Source organism: Baudoinia panamericana, assembly GCF_000338955.1.
Source record: "Baudoinia panamericana UAMH 10762 unplaced genomic scaffold BAUCOscaffold_11, whole genome shotgun sequence".
Taxonomy (NCBI): domain Eukaryota; kingdom Fungi; phylum Ascomycota; class Dothideomycetes; order Mycosphaerellales; family Teratosphaeriaceae; genus Baudoinia; species Baudoinia panamericana.
Window position 1 is genome coordinate 1,155,477 of NW_006911267.1, and position 19,090 is coordinate 1,174,566.

A 19,090-nucleotide genomic window follows, 5' to 3' on the forward strand; every position below is an offset into this window, starting at 1 on the left:
CTCTGGCCCATGACTACTAGCTATCACTCGCGAAGGGCAAACAATGTGACCATCTACAGCTTCATGCTTGTTTGATAAACTGGCGGCTACAGTCGGCTGCCCTTGTGCATCGTCATGTCATGCCCAGTGAGTTAGCGTAGAGGTCAACAGTGAAGATGAGTAATGATATCAGCGATGTTGTATCGGGCTGGCTGTGAATGTGAATGCCGCGTGAGGCTAGGTGGTGGTGAGAGATGGAGTGGTCAGATGCGAGTTGTGCGTGAGGCAGCCCGATTCACGTGTGCTCGTGCTTGGTCCACTAGTACAGTTACATGTATGCGCTTGCGGCTACGCTCCCGCCGCTGACCAATGGGTGGCGTTGTCCATCCTCGACATCGAGTTGCTGGATTCACAGACAGACTGTCTGAGACACAGCCTGGTTATGACGCACTGATATTACTATACATAAGACACCGAACAAGACAGAACCTTGGGCTTAACGGTAGGTTGGGGTAAGGCTGGTTGTGCCAGGCCATGTCGATATTTGCGCCCATATTCCGACCTACCAAAAGCCATAAGCCGAGTGTCTCGGAGGCAGTCAAGTCCGCAAGAAAACGTAAGCGGGAGGCTGGCGCCTCGGAAGAGGACGTTGATCAAGATGCGCAGTTGAGTACTGCCTCCTCTCCATCTTTAGAGTCTGCTGCCCATGATGCCAAAACCGCCTTCCAACATCCGGTCAAGCGAACGGACCCGTACTTCGTAGCTGGCCATTCTCGTGAAGAGCCTCTACCGCCCACACCATTCCCTCATGCTGCTGTGAAGAACATTGACACGCAGCAAGCCGTTGCCAGTGATCTGGCCGCACTGAATCCGCCGTTATACGTTCCCGGAGTCACGTCGGATGATCCCAACACGTCTCTGAAACGACGTCACATTGACAATCTGACCACGTTGCTGCATACATGCATGCTCCGTGGTGACTGGGAACGAGCCGCCAGAGCGTGGGGTCTGCTGTTGCGTGTTGAGGTGGATGGTCGTGGTATGGATGTGAGACAGTATGGTCGGTGGGGTATTGGAGCAGAACTCTTATTGCGGCGCGGTGCCAAAGGCCAATCGCTACTATCTAAGCAAGCTGTAGATCATGGCAGCGACACCTCTCCGCTTGCAGACGCAGGTCAACCGGAGTCGGAGACCTCACCCTTCACCAACGAAGGCTTCAGGCTTGCGCGGGACTACTATGAGCGCCTGATACTGCAATACCCGCATACGCCGCGTAACCAGTACGGTATCAATGCACTCACATTCTATCCTGCATTGTTCAGTGTCTGGATCTATGAAGTAGAGGATCGCTCGAGGCGAGCTCGTCAGGCAAATACACCAGACGATCACGCCTCGTTTAATGACATACGCCGAAATGAGCTACAAGAAGCGAAAGCGATTGCGCAACGTCTGGACGACCTTCTTATGACTCCACCGTACGATACGGCAGTTCCACTACTAGAGCTGCGTGGCATGGTTGGCCTGTGGCTGAGTGACTTGCACACGACGCTTGCTGAGCCCTTAGGGGGCGGCGATGAAGACAGCAAAGACGACATTCACAGCGACGATGGAGAAGCACAACGCCAGCGAGAGGAAGCTCAGCATCAGAAGCAAAAGGCACTTCATTACCTCCAGAAGGCGAAAGCTCGCGGTGTCGGGCTCCAAGAGTCTGTGACGAGCCTTCTCAAGCTCCAGGCAGAGACTGAACCAATGGAGCGAGGCTACAACCTGCGGTCACAGGTCGAAGATTACTGAGATGCAGTCAAGCTGCGATGGTCCATGCTGACGTGGCTCACAATTGCAGGCTCGTTACATCCAACAAGCAGCGGCTGACGATCGGAAGCCATACTGTTTGGTTGGCTTCCGTGAATGCATGCACTTTTCTTTGCGACTTGTATGACTATCCCACAGGCTACCTGGCACCAAGCCGCACCAGTATCCTCGGGACGTTGACGGAAAGAGCGGTGCAGAGTGGTAAACGCTTGACCAGCTGTTAATGATGAGTGGTTGGTAGTTCGGCTTGGTTGACCACCTCGCCGTGACATAGCGACGCTGCACGGGAGAGCTTCACAAGCATTTCGTCGGGCTTCAGCGTAGGTACCTTCCACTCTTGTCACATCGAGTCTCCGCTCTCATTCGCCGCATCAACTTACCGGAATTCTTCACATCATAACATACTTCTCTGTGGCACTAATAGATTCCGCACTCTACTTCGAAAGCATACGCGTGCCGTTCGCCGTGTCATTCCTTACACTCATAGTTGACAGATCCGAAAAGAGCTCGATCATTGTGCCAACTGTTGGCAAACTCTTACATACGGGCCACCAACGGAGCAGTCTTCGCTATGGTGTATGATACTCCAACCGGGACGACATGGTGTCATATTTAGAACCCTATCAGCCTATTATACAATAGCTCATGTTATACAACAGCTCAGGACGCGAGTACGTGGTGATCTCGGGTTAGAACTGACTACATTCATCTCTAAAGTAACTTTGTATGAGGTTGATAACTTCAAACAATGCCGCCATAGCTGCACTGAAGCTCGAACTGGCGGGCATCGGCTTGGCTGTACGCACGGGCCTAATCTTCGTACGCCCCCAAATTGCATGCTTACTTTCCATCACTAACTAACCATGACTTGCCTGTTCCTAAGTCTTTCTCCACCATAGCAATGATGGACGTGGCTCGAGTCAGTCATAATGTGAAGCTTGCCACTGAACCTTCTGCGGCATATGGCGCGCCAACGTAGATTTTTGGTATACCTGTGAAGGAGACCACATCTCACGATTGTAATGCGCTCCATGAGAGCGACCTGTTTCCAGCCTGATCATCATGGCTGCGAGGAACACCCTTGCCACCTCAAAGCAGAGATCGAGATCCCAGAGTGGGACGATGCAGCGGTCAACCAAGATCCATCAAGGCCCAGCGTAGACGCGAAACACAAGCTGCCCGAATGGCAAGTCATAGGTAAACGGTCCGTGAACACAAAAGGCTCTGCGCATCGCCGCTACTTGGGCTTGAGCCGGCCCATCTTCTTCACCATACTGCTCGCCATCATGCTGATACTACTCGGACTCACGATCGGCCTTGCGGCTGGCTTGACGCTTCGCTCCAGGTACTCAGGCGCCGCGTGTATAGGGATGCTCCTCGGTACTAACAATGCTGCAGGTCCGATGAAGCCCTAGGCCTCCCTGCTGGCAAAGAGATCTATGACGGCGAGCTAACGTACTATCTGGAAGGCCCAACCAAACTTCTGGGCGCGTGCGGTCAAATGAACGGCGAGAACGACTACATAGTGTCGGTCTCTCACATCATCTTCGACGCGGCCGGCTCGTCATCCGCCACCGGAGGTAACAGCAACAACAACCCGCTGTGTGGGCAGATGGTCAGGGCTACGCGCTGGGATGCGGAGGTCAACGCGGAGAGGAGTGTCGATCTTACGGTGGTCGACAGGTGTACTGGGTGTCAACCGAACGATCTGGACACCAGCACGGGCGTGTTCAAACACATGGCATCGATCGCGGAGGGAAGGGTGAATGTGACGTGGGTATGGCTGACGAGGTGATATGGGCGAGAGGAGCTACACTCTTGTTCAAACGGCGCTGCATCTCATTGCAGTCGCTTGGGTAGGTAGGTGCATGACAGGTGCAAAGACCGGAGAACGGGTTGTTCGTTATTCGTCGTACACGATCACGCGCTGGTAGACTGCGACAACACGATGAAAGCTGCACCTAAGCCTGCCAAGGCTCGATATTGTACACCGGGTCCTTCGCCTCAACTGGGGCAGGATAGTACCCTCGTCGGTCCAAAGCAACATAGCGATCATGCTTGGGATTGCATGGAAATGCTTAGCGGATCGCTTTGACGATGAGAATCGTCCCTTGAGTCCACAACGCTCGAAGATGCTGACCGATCGTGCCTTCCTTAACTGACAGCCTTGGGCGCTTCGACCTCCGATGGCCGGCTGTTGCGCACGTGGCAACGAAACCCAATATTGACGCTGCTTACACCTTCCGCACACTCAGTCGAAAGTGAAGGTCGCCTTGACCAAGATCTGCCTACACAGCCTTCTTGCCGCTGTCACATCGTGCTTGCACGTCTGTAACCACTCACAACATTGTGTGTGACCTCAAGTGATGAACACAGACGTCTCGAAGGCTCTTTAGATCTCGTCGCCTTTATCATAACAGTACTCAGCATCGGGTCACGAACAACTCTGGATGCACCGCTAGCAGTCTCAACACCCCCCCTAAGCTCCTACAACATCTCCCATCATGTCAGCTTTCCATCACCCAGTGCAAGAAGAGAAGAGCTACCGCCGCGCTATCTTCTTGTTCGTATCCCTAGCGGTCGCGGGAATATGCAGCATCTACCCAGGTACTACTCCCTTTCGTACTTGCTGCAGATATGACTGACTGTGCTGCCAGTGATGTGCTTCAAGAATTACAGTGCCAAGGAGAAAGAGAAGCTCAACCACGACGTAGCAAAGATGGAGCGGCGCGCCAAAGACGACATTCGCGCACATCTGCCGAGGATCAGACAGCGATCGCATTCTCCGCCTCAGGTAGCCCACCTGCCTCGAGACCGGCATCATCGCCATCGGCATCACTCGTCCTCACGCCATCGGGATCGGCGCCACGTGGCCTACCTAGACAACGACTCGAACTACCACCCGAGGTCGCACGCTTACGACCAGGATCTGGATCGCGATCGCCAACGCCGCCACCACGGTCATCCGCCACCGAGACGGTACCATCACAGCTCTTAGGAGGGTGTGTTGGGGCCGATGCCGACCTTTTGATGTCAAATGCGCGCCAGTGTACACCGTCCCCATACGCGTATCATCTAGCACGAAAGACGTCAGTAGCTGCACGCCTGCATAACCTTTTAGCATCCCGCCGCTCATCTCAGTAAGTCTTGATCACCTTTATCCAAGGAAGCAGGCTAACGAAAGATTTCATCAGTGTCTCCAGTCTTTCAGGCGATGGACCATCATCGGAACAGGACAAGCAGTCAGAGAAGAACAATCGGGACGGCTCTTCGGCGGACACGCCGCAGTCCGGCAAGTCTCGTGGTACTGGTATTTCTGCAGCGTCAACCATCTCTCGAGCCAGCAGCTTCGCGTACTTCCTGCGTAACAACAGACCAGACTTGCGCTTGTTCAAGAAGCGAAGTCAACCGATTGAGCATCTCCGTGAGCGCCCTGATGTCCCACCGAAGAAGCCACTCACGAGGCGCTCATCTTCCTATTGCAGACCTAGAGTTGTTCAGGATACGGCGATATCCTCTCCTCCACCTACTCTGCCACATCTACGGCAGACGCTTTCGCTAACAGCATTGGCACGTGAGCGGCCTCCCGACTGGGGCCGAACACCAGCTTCTAAAACCACAGTTCCGGCCAGTGACCTGCCAGCACCCTTAGTCAGCCTTAGCGTACAACAGCCGGCAAAGTCAAGCTTGAAGACAGCACCATCTACTTTACCCCGGACGCCCCCAGCAAGGCCTCGCTTACTCAAAACACCCACACTTGACGATCTGTCCAGCTCGCCACGAGCTCGGCAAGTCAGGATCGAGACGCCGGGTAGAGCGCGCTCGAGGAGTAGAGAATCTGGTGATCGCTCACAACGGCGGCCTGGCAGCTTGTTCCTGCAAATGCCTCCCAGAAGCCAACCACATCTAGCAGCACCAACAAGCCACCACGACGTCACTCCTCCAAACGTCGAGCCCAGCTCACCCGACCGCTCGCACTTTCGACATGGCGAATCTTACTTTCGCACATTCGGGGAGGACACCGTGTTCATGAAAGAGTTCACACCAACCATGATACCCAGTGCGGTGCCTTCACCACAGAGCATGCTCACTCTGCCCGAGCCCGTAACACCACTGCAGCCAAGCATGCTGGCACCGTCTCAGCCGCATAGACGCAGGTCTCTTGCCTTTCTTCATGCCTTCCACAGATCCACAGTCGTTCAGGGTACGCATAAAGCACCTCACAGCGGCACTGAGCGAATGCGACCACCTACAGCGCCTGGCATCTCCGTCAGCCCACCAGATGAGTCGCCGCCAACGCACGGGCGGTCATCAATGCAGTCGCTACCTCCCAACATCGCATTACCTGCCTACTTCATGCCGAAGCACGGCAAGCACCGGTCTCAAGATTCCGAGTCGTCAACGGGCACGACTCCAATCAGCCCTCTAGAGCCTATCCCACACCGCCGGCCTGCTTTGCACCGACGGGATATGTCGCAAGCGTCCAGCGACAGCTTAGCCGTATCCCCAATGAACCGCACTCGGTCAAGGCCAAGGCTGAGGCAACGATCGACCGTTGCGGACATTGAGGAGCTTGAACTACCCGCTGTGCTCTCGGGGACAAGTATCGTACCCGCCGTAACGTCTGAAGCTGTCACCAGACCGCAACAGCCATACAGATCAAGTGATGGACAAACGTACTATCAAACGCCACTGACCGGCGCCGGCGTGGTCAAATCAGTGTCTGCTAACCACTCCACCATCCGCCATCCGCCTGAGAAACAACCCGGGGCAAGAGACAGTGGCGTTCGACGCAGCGTCTTCAAGAACTTCTTCCTCGACCTGCGCAAGACTTCCATGGCTGCCCCTGTACTGAGGGAGGCAGAGTCTGCGGAACCGGAACCAATGCACCGTCGTCAAGGCTTGCCGCACAAAGCCTCCACCTCAACGTTCCTTACGACCATGACGAGTCCACCAACGAACAAGCTGCGGAAGAAGTCTTCTGTCGCCATGGTGGCCAAGCCTGCTGCCAAGCCCTCTCCAAAGCTGCAGTACAACACCGAAGTGACCAACTTCTACCAAACGCCGTACAGTCAGCGCGTCGCTAATACGCGGCGTGCCGAACAGCTACTGATACGCTCGTTGGTGGAGGATGCGCTCAACGACTCTGACGCCGACGACGTGCAACTTGGCTACGAACAAGACGTCCCGGACCATCTCCCCAGCAGTCCGCTATGTCCGCTCAGCCCCATGCACAAGAGTGGTGGAAGAGGTATCTGTCCGTTGCATGGGTGGAAGCGAAAAGAGAAACAGAAGCCGACCTTGGCCATGACAAGAACCGGGACGGAGACGGGAATGAGCATGAAGAAGGTGCAGCGGGTGGGGACGAAATTACCAGAGCCGGTGATTGTGTATGAGGGCAAGGTTGAGGAAGTGAAGCGGAACAAGAGTGGTGGAAGTGTCGGGAGGGCGGATGTGAGTGGGCGGAGACAAAGTGGGGATGCGTGGTATGATGATGATGATGAGGAGTGACAAGAAGGCGCTCCCGCCTCGCTCCTTCCTAAGCAAGTGCGTTCAGGGTCACTACATGGTTGCTATGTTATACAAGGGGCTGACTCAGCGCACACGGTTTGTATCTATCTTTTCATTCGAGTCCTCGAGGACATGGTCACATCACATACACAACATTCACAACACAACATTCACAACGACCAATTGCTACCGCTGCTGCTGCTGCTGGATACCATCGTAGTCTTACCGGCGTTGGTATAGCTAACGAGTCAGTGCACAGAGTGTTGGCCCGACCTGTCAGTGAGAAGACTCCACTGTCCTGCACGTTCCCGCCACCGTTTGCGCCTCCGTCACCGTCAAGTCAAGAAGACCGTGTCGCGGCTTCAATATTTGCAAGCTCTCTTCGAGTCATTGAGTTGAATGAAAACGGTACACCGTCAGCTATTCCCCGAAATCCACCCAATATGGGACCCGAAGCTTCCAAAGACCGACCGGCCCATCAAGCGAACAGGGACAGCGACGACGACGACACCCCACTCCATTGGATCTATGCCCCAAATGCCCTCCTCAAAGCCGTTGTGCCCTATGTCCGTGGCGGCAAACAGCTGAATTTCGTCCTCTCAGTTCACGACCAACTGACCACCCTGCTCACCTCCAACTCTTCCCTCGCTCCAGAGTCAGACCTAGGCACCGATGCGGACGGAGCCTACCTCGCACGCACTGACACCGCCTTCCGCCTTCTCGAAGCCGTTGTCAAAGGCATCGAGTACCTAGGTCCAATGACGGAAGAATATCTCACCCGTCTCTTCTCCGTGGGCGAGCAGACTCTGCGCTTCCTCGAGCTGACCATCGGGAAACGCTACGGTGGGCGTGTTGTCGATTTCGCCGCACTGGAGCTGGGGCATGGCAATATGTCTACCACCTCGCAGAAGGATCAACGGCATCTCAGGCGTAATGTCATCAACTCCTGCCTTCGCACGCTTGACGCTCTGGCCATGGGTGACTCGCACAGGGTTAGCGAGGCGAAGGATGTGGTCGCTATGTGCGCAGGGACGGCATTGGAGGTTAGGGTGGCGGGAAACGGGACATGGAATTTACCGGCCATCAACACGAACATCAAGGACAAAGTCAAGGTCAAGGTCAAGGGTAGGCCTAGGGGTAAGGGCAAGCGCCGCGACAGCGCCGAGGCGGAGAAGGAGAAGTGGGACGCGGAGATGTGGTACGATTGTATGTGCGCTTTACGTGCCGCGGCGCAGTGTTTAGGACATCGGTATATGCGCTGGGAGGTGGAGATTCGAGGGCAGATTGTGCCAGGAACGGGGGTGGTGAAGGGGGAGGTGTTGGAGGAGTGGAGGGCGGCGGATCACAATGGTGCTGTGTCACTGACCTGCTGCAGCGATGAGGGCTGATAGAAACAACTGTGAAACAGGGATTGCGTACTCGTGTCTGGTGCTGCTTGGCTTGCTTCTTGTATGTAGGAGCTTGTACAGCACTTCGCGCAGGATTGTAAACGCCATTGCTGAAGATATCCCTTTCCCATACTCACGCAATACGCCTTTCACCGGCCCATAAGCATTCCAAGCCCATCAACGATACTGAGAGTAGTATATGATCAGTCTGACTGCCGCTGAACGATCCCTCTTGCCTTCACACCAACATATATGCTTCATTCGTCCATGACCAGCTCAAGGCCGCCTACGATATTGGGAATCGCACATCGTCACATGGACCATTGCTGATCAACTCCCGTGCCATGCCACTGCAACACGCTCTTCTTGACCCTATGAGCACTACAAGGCTGTCGGCGGCAATGGGAACAGTGCAGTCACACGTAACGTCACTGAACGATTTCCTCGCCGTTAGACGTGCGATGTGCCCCTGTTCGCCTCAGACGCACCTTTTGCTTCGTCGACGGCAACGGGGACGGCGTAAATCTCCACGATGCATTGCCAAAGAACCCCCTTTGTCATTACACATGCCATATGCCTTTCGTCTGCCCATGGCACTGCACGACTGTTTACGAGAGTGGGAACAGCACGATCGCATGGGTGAGTCGGTGCGAAGAGACCATCGTCCCCAGTTTGATGTCCAAAGAGAAGGCTTTTGGGCTTCCCATGAAGCCTTTGGTAGCTGTCCCGTCATTGAGGACAGCCAAGTCCGATCCACGTACCCAACAAGCACCGTCCAACACCGGCTTGAACGCTTAGCAATACCGAGCAGGCAAACATACATTACAATGCATCACCTCTGCTCCCTCCCCCACCCCATCTCCCTCATCCTCCCCTCAATCCCCCTCCACACCTCCTCCACCACCTCCCTATCCCGCCAGCGCTGCCCACCCTTATCAATGCCGACCACCATCACGCCCCTGCCCCACCCCTTGACACTCTCCGGAACCAATTCCCCCTTCCATCCGACGTAGATGCCTAAGGCGTGAGAGAAGAGCTCGGCGGGTTGCGTCCACTTGTAGTTCTTGAACTGCCATGTTTGGCCAGTCGTGAACACAGCGACCAGCCTGTCCCAATAGTCGGGCCGGAATTGGGAGGGGTCGTCAAGCAGGATGAAGCGGATGGGTTTGCTGTTTTGATTGGTGGGGGCGAGGGAGGGGATGCTGCGGGTTAGGTGGAGGATATTGGATGCTGCGCTGCCGGAGTCGGGAGGAGTGTAGATGCCTTCTTCCAAGAAGGATTTAATGTTCGGCATGCGCAGGAGGCTAGAGGCAGAGGGGGAGAGCAGGATGATGGGCTCGGGTCTCCGCCCGGGTTGTGCTGGTTTTACTGGCGGTCGGAGGGCGGGGTTGGCGGTGAGTGGTGGCGCTGGTGCGGAACCCACGGGAGGAAGACCCGGTTTCGACTTGCCGAAGAAGAGGATACTATACTTCTTCCTGACATCGCCGAAGTCTTGCACTTTGACGCCACGGAGCACCACGTTTCGATCGCCCATCTTGCGTTCTGCAGCGTAGATTTCTCGTAACCGCTCTTGTTCTCGCTTCGCCGCCTCGCCGTCCATGAGTCCCGCATCACGCATTTCAACATCCTCGCCGCCTTTCGCAGTCTCTGCCGCGTCTTTCGCTTCAGCGCGGGTTGCCTTGGTAGCGTCCAGACTGCGGATGAACTCGCAATCCTCTTCTCCAATCTCCCCAGCAAGCCATTGGTTGAGGTTGAGTCGTTCAGTAAAGACGAGGTTGACTACTCGCTCCTTCGTCTTGCCTAACGCTCGTAGCTCGTCGTTCAGCGCTTGCGTGGCGGCTATGTAGGTGTTGATGTTCTCGGTCCTGTTCTGCCATGCTACGTAGATGGAGCGGAGGTCGAGTGGTTCGTCGCCGACAGTGGGCGAGATAAAGCGAGTAACCTCGGTAAGGGGGATGGGGGTGTGGTGGCTTTGTTGCGCATCTTGTAGATTGAAAATGAGGTATGCGGCTTGTGCCAGTGACGGACTCGTTTCCGCCGCGGTTGAAGGGTCGGCGTCGATGCTTGGAATGGGAGTACGGCCTTGCGCGATGGAGTGACGGAGGAGTGTGAGTGCGTCGTGAGTGGTGCCGTTGGACGTTGCCATCTTTGCTCTATACTGCGAGTTTCATGCGAACATGATGGAGGGAGAGTAAAGTCGCGAAGGTGCACGCGATTTGTGGGGAAGCACTGAAGTGAAAGCGCATGGGCTTGGCAAGAGTTGGCACGCTTCACGTGAGTTATGCAGACCGCTACGTCTACCATCCTGCCAGCAGCCAAGTAAGTACTCTCCAAGGCACCCTGACAGGCCATAGCAGAGCATTCACCACAGCGAGCAGCGCAGCACACACCCTCCACCCCATTGTCACCACGAGTAGCACCGCTAGAAGCTGCGCCGCTATGACGATGGCATTCCTCGAAAGCGTTCCTTCTGCCTCCCGCTGCACCTTCAGCCCACGTCTCCGGAAGGGTATGTTCTCGCAAAGAGCTGCAAAGATGCTCTTGGCACCGAACCGTCTCGCTTCTGATACGCTGCTGTCGAACAGTCGCCGCTCCTGAAGGCTGTTCGTTCGAGAGGCATCGCTCAGACACTGGTCGCTATCCTCCGCTTTCTGACAGCCCAGGGAGCAGCGTCTGGTCTGCCCAACTTTACGCGTCGCCCTCGTCGCGCCTGGCACTTGTTGTTGAGGCGATGAGCGGGTCCCGTTAACCGCGTCCTTCCAATCTACTGCGCTTCCCAGCATGTCATTCGTAGGCCCCTTACAATATATCACACTCGCCGTATTCGATGCAGTCGCTGAGCCCACAGGCTTGCGACGGATTGGCGCGTAAGTACAAGCTGCTTGTGGCGAGACATCGCGAAAAGCACACGGCATGTGTACGGTCATGAGGGCGGTTTCCTTGACCTTCAACTTGCGTTGCGCAGGAGTACGCGGCGACGAGAAAGGCGCAAAGTTGGTCATGGTTGTTTCTTCAGCCTCGGTACTGAAGGGCTGTGACTGTGAGCGGGGCGACGAGAACACAGGCCTTCTCGTGTCGACGGTACCCTTGGTAGTTGCGGGCGGCTGCACTTGGCCGGTGAAGTAGCCCGTTACTCGCTTTGCTCCTCCTTCAACTGCGTATTCCCGACGGTACGCTTGCGCTGAGGCACGTCCCAGGCACTCGTCAGGCTGCAGCTGGATCTGCTGCGCTGAAAGCCTTCGCATAGCCTGCTCGTATGTCTCACGTACAGCATGCTGGACATTTCCATTCCCATTCCCAAGCTCAGCGCCAGCAACAACGTTCGTCCAACGCGGCGAAGCGATAGGGAGAAGCTCCGACACCCAGCCGTTAGCCTCGGCGCGCCATCTATGCACATTTCCAGCGCTGACACTTCGCATCTCCGTGAGTCGGTCCACCGCCGGTTGTTCAATCACGTCGCGTGAAGGTGACTGCAAGTCCCGCCGTTTACGCATTTGAAGACCGTCTTCCGGAGGAGACTCCGTCGTACTCGAGGCCTGCATCGGTGAAGCGCAAGGACTGCACCCACTTGGTGTAACGACTCCCGTCCTTGGGTTCGGCGCGCGGGCGGTGATGTAGTCGTCTGAGTCTCTCATCCGCATGAAAGCTGGATCTGACGCCGTGGAATCGGTCATAGCCTGATCTTGCTCCTTACGGACGGAGCCTAAAGAACTCTTCTTCGCCAGTAGAGTGTTTAGTCGCGCTCGCTTACTTCTGTGAGCCAGGAGCCTCCAATGCGATGGACACAGCTCCACGCTGCTGGCAAAACGATGATTTGGGGACATCTGCTTGGGAAGAACAGTAAAGGAATACGGTGCTTGTGTCTCTATTGATGGCAGAACTGTGAAAGCTGGACGGTGGAAGGGTCGGAGGTGAAATGATACTCTTGATTGTCTCCCAGGCGAGGAGCTCGTCGCCATGGCATCACGGGGCTCCGTCTCCGGTTATACAAGGAATGTGTATGCATGTCAGATTGTTACAGTAACAACAGAAATGATAGACACCTGAACTCGAGAATCACCTACCCGTACTTGAATTGCAGGTGCGTTTGCTATGCTCGTTCCATTGTCTCATAGCAGGTGCGAATGTAAGACGGAGAAGCAGGCATGAGCGTGGGCGCGTAGAGGAGGAGGGCAGCAGTAGACCGCGATGCACGCGCCCTTGTCGCCGGCTCATGCGCGGATATGAGTGCATTGCGACAGTATATGCGGAAGACATGTGTTTCAGATCAGATCTGATATCGAAGTTGCCGCAGTAATCCGGCGCATATTGTGCGGAAGCTGCGGAACACTTGCACGACGGACGCTTCGGAAGCTGACGCAGCGACGCAAGGGCTGACTTAGCTGCAAGTGGACATCTGGTTTTCTTCCTCTTGCAAGTAGGTGTCGTTGCTACTGCTGTGGCAAGGTATGCTGGAAGTACTGAAAGCTGTGTGCGCAAGTGACTGTTTAGTATCGGTCAATGATCGTCGATACCTTCGGTGCGTCCAATGTTGGGCCTTGCGCCTTGCGGCTTCGGACGAACAGCCATTGCAGTGCTGAAATGTTATCGTCTCCATGTTGACGAATCTTCGTTATTGGGATCATCACACGACAGATTAATGTGCCACGTTGGTAAGCTCTCAGCCGCGTAATACCCAGTAATGTATGTGTTTTGCGAGGTGTTGGCGCCGCGACGGTCAAGCCTTCTGTTTCTCGCCTCGAGGTCTCTCCGGCGGCTTGGATTGCGGCATTTACTGCACTGGCAGGAGAAATCATGCAACCTTGTGGTACAAATCTGTTGGGACATACACCGCTTAGCCGGGCAATTGGGAAATGCCAAACAGCTGCCGTATAATCCGTACTCGAGTGTTCTGTACAGCTGCCACGAAAGAGTAGTGGAGCTCAGACACCGAGCGCGGCGGACGAACAGCGGAGATTCTACATGTAAGCGCTGGGCTTAGCACATGTACCACAACGGCGAGCAAGTCGATGGACACGGAGCAAGCATTAGACTCGACGGTGCGTGCCCTGCAGAAAGGAGGGAATGCAAGGACAGGCGTCTGAAGGTCGTATCAAGACGCCGAATAATGAACAACAAACTTTGAGCGCGCAGAGCGGTTACTATTACTCAATCTTGACAGTGTAGCCAATCTGCGCGGCGAACTTCGGCCCGGCTATTGCCCTGAAGTCTGTGGGCTCTCTCGTGCCCACAGCGTGCCACTATCCGAGCTGGGGCGAGCGTGAGACGATGCCGGAAATGAAAAGCCGATCCACAATGGTCAAAAGTGTTTTTCGTTTATTTAGCCGACGGCCGTTGAGCACGCCAGCCAAGGTTCAAAACAGCGCTGTCGTAGCTGGTGAACGCGACGGGACCGAGATACTGTATCGTGTCCCAATGTACTCGTGTGATGCAGTCCGCAATCTTCGATAGCCCTTCTCCTGCAGCAGCAGGTCGACGTCACTGTTGCGCGGCGGGGAAGGCAGATCCATCGCGCACCTCGCGGGCGCAAAAAGAGGCTGGCAGGTTAGGCTTCGCTCTGATACGCAGGATAAGACCGCTGTCGCTGAAACCCCGCGCATGGACCTATCGCCTTACCGTGATGGGTCTGGCGTTTCCTGCACGCACGGCAAGCGGCACCGCTAGCTGATCGGAGAGTGACGTGAAGACGCTTCATTTTCGGGCCTTTCACGCTGACCACTGAGCGAGCGGTGGAAGGGCCAACAGGAAAGCCTTGGGGCGAGGGCGACGCGAGCGAAAAGTCCGTTAAATCGCTCATGCAGTGACGGCGCACAAGACTCGGCCGTGTGTTTCTGCGGACGCATACGGACTACCTCTTGCCCGCGAGGCGCTGGTGTATTTGGTGCAGTTGGCTTCCTTAGGAGCCGCTGACGAAGCCCGGGAGCAGCCGCGAAGTTCCCACCTTTGCTATCTCGTCATTCTCTTATAAGCTAGAGCTCCGATTCCCTCTCACTCAAAGTGCTCTCCTCCCTCCTACGCTTTGCGACCATCTCCACTCACTGCTCGGCCATCGCCAGCGACCATTTACTTGGGCATCGCTACAGCTGAATGGCTGGACAGCGCGTCAGCTTTTCCGAGAAAAACATGGAAAACGGTTCAGGCCCGGAAGGGCAGGAAAGGTGAGCGCATCTCGGTCCATGGTGATTGCTACTTCTCCGGCAGTAGCATATCCATCGCACTCTCCGCCAGGGAATGTGTTTTGACTGTGTTCAGGTCGCGCAAGTGGTCTCAAGCGCCCGGCAACATCGAGGATCTTGGTATGTTTACACCTCACAACAGCCTCACTAATGCACCCACTAATCATGTATATTACGTCAGACGAGTACACTGCTCTGCAAAAGTACATCTCCACATACAGAGATCCACGCGCTGCCGACTCGGCGGAGAACCAGGCAAAAGATGGCGCCGACGCGCACAAGGACAAGGCTTGGTGGCAGGCATGTGACTTCCGCGGGCTTCCGCACGGCGCGTATCTTACTGACCATTGTGCAGTTTTGGCGATCGGGCACCTCAGCTCAAGCTACAGACAAGGATGCTGGCGTCGTGCCAGAGGAGTGGCTTGATGCCGACATCAAGCAAGGTCTCACCAACGCCCAGGTTGAGGAGCGCCGGAGACGCTTCGGCTGGAACGAGATCACCACCGAGAAGGAGAATCTCTTCATCAAGTTCTTGATGTTCTTCACTGGTCCTATCCTTTATGGTATGTTTTCCTACACCTTCACGCGCAACGTCGGCTTGTTCTCGCGTGTTGCACGCGTGCAATGGCCGTTGGTGGCGCTGTTGTTGCTTTTTGCAAGCTCCGCTCAGCAGCTCCGAGCTCGGGCCATTTTGCCTTTACATTGAGCTGCAGCTAATTCTTGGCAGTCATGGAAGTCGCTGTCGTCCTCGCTGCCGGTCTTCGGGACTGGATCGATCTTGGTGTCATCATTGGTATTCTTTTGCTTAACGCCGCCGTCGGCTGGTACCAAGAGAAGCAGGCTGCAGATGTCGTCGCAAGCTTAAAGGGTGACATTGCCATGAAGGCCATCGCCATTCGCCAAGGTCAAGAACAAGATATCAAGGCTCGCGAGCTCGTTCCTGGTGACATCGTCATCATTGAAGAAGGCCAGACTGTCCCCGCTGATGCCCGCCTTATCTGCGACTACGACACCCCCGAAGATTTCGAGAAGTACAAGGAGTTGAGGGAGCAACATGCCCTTGACCCCGAGGAAGACCCGGCCGGTTCTGAGGAGAAGGAGGGTGAGGAGGGTGAGGGTGTCGCCCACCAAGGTCACTCTATCATCGCGACCGATCAGTCCGCCATCACCGGTGAATCTCTTGCTGTCGACAAGTTCATGGGCGACGTCGTCTACTACACCACCGGCTGCAAGCGTGGCAAGGCCTACGCTGTTTGCTTGACTTCCGCCAAGTTCTCTTTCGTCGGTCGCACTGCTACTCTCGTCCAGGGTGCTAAAGATCAAGGTCACTTCAAGGCTATCATGAACAGCATTGGCACTGCGCTTCTCGTTCTCGTCATGTTCTGGATTTTGGCTGCCTGGATTGGTGGCTTCTTCCGTCACCTGAAGATTGCCACTCCATCGGAGTCCGACAACAACCTCCTCCACTGGACGCTCATCCTGTTCATCATCGGTGTGCCCGTCGGTCTGCCCGTCGTCACCACGACTACCCTGGCTGTCGGCGCTGCGTACCTCGCCAAGCAGAAGGCCATTGTCCAGAAGCTTACCGCCATCGAATCGCTCGCCGGTGTCGACGTGCTGTGCTCTGACAAGACCGGTACCCTCACTGCCAACCAGCTTTCTATCCGTGAGCCGTACGTCTCTGAGGGCGAGGATGTCAACTGGATGATGGCTTGCGCCGCTCTCGCCTCCTCCCACAACATTAAATCGCTTGACCCGATCGACAAGGTCACCATTCTTACCCTCAAGCGCTACCCGAAGGCTCGTGACATCCTCAAGGACGACTGGAAGACCGAAAAGTTCACGCCCTTCGACCCGGTCTCCAAGCGCATTACCACTATCTGCACGCTCCGCGGTGATCGCTTCACCTGTGCCAAGGGTGCGCCCAAGGCCATCCTTAATCTGAGCTCTTGCACCAAGGAGCAAGCCGATCTCTTCAGGGACAAGGCGACCGAATTTGCTCGCCGTGGATTCCGCTCGCTCGGTGTCGCCTATCAGAAGAACAACGAGCCGTGGGTTCTCCTCGGTATGCTTTCCATGTTCGATCCGCCGCGTGAGGACACCGCTCAGACGATTGTTGAGGCTCAGCAGCTCGGTGTTCCCGTCAAGATGCTTACGGGTGACGCCATCGCCATCGCCAAGGAGACTTGCAAGATGCTTGCCCTCGGTACCAAAGTCTACAACTCCCAGAAGCTCATCCATGGTGGTCTCTCCGGCAGCACACAGCACGATCTTGTCGAGCGAGCCGATGGTTTCGCTGAGGTCTTCCCGGAGCACAAGTACCAGGTCGTGGAAATGCTCCAGCAGCGTGGCCATTTGACTGCCATGACTGGTGATGGTAAGCACATGGTGCGTTCTCTGAAGGGTTTAGCATCAGCTAATGATTTCCAGGTGTCAACGACGCTCCATCTCTCAAGAAGGCTGATTGCGGTATTGCTGTCGAAGGTGCCTCCGAGGCTGCCCAGGCCGCCGCCGATATTGTCTTCCTCGCCCCCGGTCTCAGCACCATCGTGTTCGCCATCAAGACTGCCCGTCAAATCTTCCAGCGCATGAAGTCCTACATTCAATACCGCATTGCGCTGTGTCTCCACTTGGAGATTTACTTGGTCTTCTCGATGATCGTCATCCAAGAAACCATCCGCGCCGACTTGATTGTCTTCATCGCCCTCTTTGCCGATTTGGCCACCGTCGCAATTGCGTACGACAACGCTCACTCCGAACAGCGTCCGGTCGAGTGGCAGCTGCCGAAGATCTGGGTGATCTCCGTGGTTCTCGGTATCGAACTCGCTATCGCTACCTGGATCGTCCGTGGCACCCTCTTCCTGCCGAGCGGCGGTATTGTCCAGAACTTCGGTAACATCCAGGAAATCCTTTTCCTGGAGGTCGCGCTTACGGAGAACTGGCTGATTTTCGTCACTCGCGGTGCCAACACCCTTCCATCGTGGCAACTTGTCGGTGCCATCTTCGTCGTCGACGTGCTTGCCACGCTCTTCTGTATCTTCGGATGGCTGTCCGGCGGCATCACCACCGAGCCCCTCCCCAGCCCCATGGGTGCTTTCTACCACAGGCAGACTCCTCACGGCTGGACGGACGTTGTCACCGTTGTGGTCGTCTGGGCTTACTCGATCGGTGTCATCATCTTTGTTGCCATCACCTACTTCCTCCTCAACCAAATTCCAGGTCTTGCCGATCTTGGCCGCAAGAACCGCTCGCTCCACGACACGCAAATGGAGAACATCATCGGCCATCTCAGCAAGCTTGCCATCAAGCACGAGAACGACGAGCATGGTGAGAGTAGGTGGGTGATTGTCGGCAAGTCATCGGAAGAGGCGGAGGATGACTAGAGAATGAGCATGGAGAGAAGTTGGTGTAAAGAAACGTAAAGATACCACGCATTTGATGGATAGCTATCGCTGTTCCATGGGACGATGATACAAGCTGGTGTGTTACTATTACGGTACTCACGGAGGACATCTTAAGGATGTTGCGGCTTTCCCGGTTCACTTTTGGAAAGCGCGCTGTATATAATAACAACGGCGGGTAAACACTTCGTAAATGTGATTGCAAATTGACGGCTGTGTCAGACATGAAACTGTCGATTACTCCTCTGATCTAGCCTGCTGTCTACGACCTATCACTGATTCGCGCTCATCACGATATCGAGAGCTATAGCATTGAAATGCTGGGAACAACAAGTTCAGGCTGCCGGCACATGACTTTGCTTGGGTTGGACTCTCTACGATACGCTCTCACTTCGCCTCTCGTAATCGATGGGTCTTCGTGAAAACACAGTATCTGCGTAGTTTGGGATCAGCTCGTCGCTGACGAACTGTGACCCAGACACCCTACAGCGGCTCGAGCGAGCCCTTTCCCGAGACCTTGAAGTTTGGTATAGCTGAGATGATGGCTCTGAAAACCTCCCACCTTCTCGGAGTCAGATCCACGTACGATGCGTCTGTGCCTTCATATGGGATGGAAGCTGCACGATTGCTACGCCTCGCTCGAAGTCCACGGGTCAATAACGACAACATCGCAGCGCACATTCTGCCGCCCAAGCAAAGCAATATCCCACACGTCGCCTTCGTTAGCGGCCGGACCTAGCGGCAGGAAGATTGGTTCTTGGATTCGAGAATGCTTACTTACATCTCCAGGAGGATTATTCAAGTAGCTCGCGAATTGCAGGTT

At 55.4% G+C, this 19,090-nt stretch overlaps 6 protein-coding genes across 6 annotated transcripts; 5 read left to right on the plus strand and 1 right to left on the minus strand.

Annotated features, from left to right (window-relative positions):
* Positions 1-407: 407 nt before the first annotated feature.
* On the plus strand, positions 408-1,773 carry BAUCODRAFT_114218 (uncharacterized protein; the record flags this gene model as incomplete). Its single annotated transcript, XM_007681533.1, has 2 exons — positions 408-1,113; positions 1,171-1,773. The coding sequence occupies exons 1-2, from the start codon at positions 514-516 to the stop codon at positions 1,771-1,773; spliced, it is 1,203 nt and encodes a 400-aa protein (XP_007679723.1). The 5' UTR covers positions 408-513.
* A 1,304-nt stretch (positions 1,774-3,077) lies between these two features.
* BAUCODRAFT_26917 (uncharacterized protein) lies at positions 3,078-3,586 on the plus strand (the record flags this gene model as incomplete). The annotated part of the gene is made up of 2 exons (XM_007680974.1): positions 3,078-3,136; positions 3,190-3,586. The coding sequence occupies 2 exons, from the start codon at positions 3,078-3,080 to the stop codon at positions 3,584-3,586; spliced, it is 456 nt and encodes a 151-aa protein (XP_007679164.1).
* A 398-nt stretch (positions 3,587-3,984) lies between these two features.
* Positions 3,985-7,524, plus strand: BAUCODRAFT_253087 (uncharacterized protein). The gene is made up of 3 exons (XM_007681534.1): positions 3,985-4,398; positions 4,449-4,931; positions 4,986-7,524. The coding sequence occupies exons 1-3, from the start codon at positions 4,382-4,384 to the stop codon at positions 7,300-7,302; spliced, it is 2,817 nt and encodes a 938-aa protein (XP_007679724.1). The 5' UTR covers positions 3,985-4,381; the 3' UTR covers positions 7,303-7,524.
* A 221-nt stretch (positions 7,525-7,745) lies between these two features.
* Positions 7,746-8,690, plus strand: BAUCODRAFT_150966 (uncharacterized protein; the record flags this gene model as incomplete). Its single annotated transcript, XM_007681535.1, has 1 exon — positions 7,746-8,690. The coding sequence occupies one exon, from the start codon at positions 7,746-7,748 to the stop codon at positions 8,688-8,690; it is 945 nt and encodes a 314-aa protein (XP_007679725.1).
* An 815-nt stretch (positions 8,691-9,505) lies between these two features.
* BAUCODRAFT_253495 (uncharacterized protein) lies at positions 9,506-11,269 on the minus strand. The gene has a single exon (XM_007681536.1). It carries the CDS (start codon positions 10,834-10,836, stop codon positions 9,523-9,525), a length of 1,314 nt encoding a protein of 437 aa, XP_007679726.1. The 5' UTR covers positions 10,837-11,269; the 3' UTR covers positions 9,506-9,522.
* A 3,544-nt stretch (positions 11,270-14,813) lies between these two features.
* Positions 14,814-18,249, plus strand: BAUCODRAFT_125525 (uncharacterized protein; the record flags this gene model as incomplete). Its single annotated transcript, XM_007681537.1, has 6 exons — positions 14,814-14,848; positions 14,943-14,986; positions 15,048-15,166; positions 15,222-15,429; positions 15,594-17,243; positions 17,297-18,249. 6 exons carry the CDS (start codon positions 14,814-14,816, stop codon positions 18,247-18,249), a joined length of 3,009 nt encoding a protein of 1,002 aa, XP_007679727.1.
* Positions 18,250-19,090: the final 841 nt, after the last annotated feature.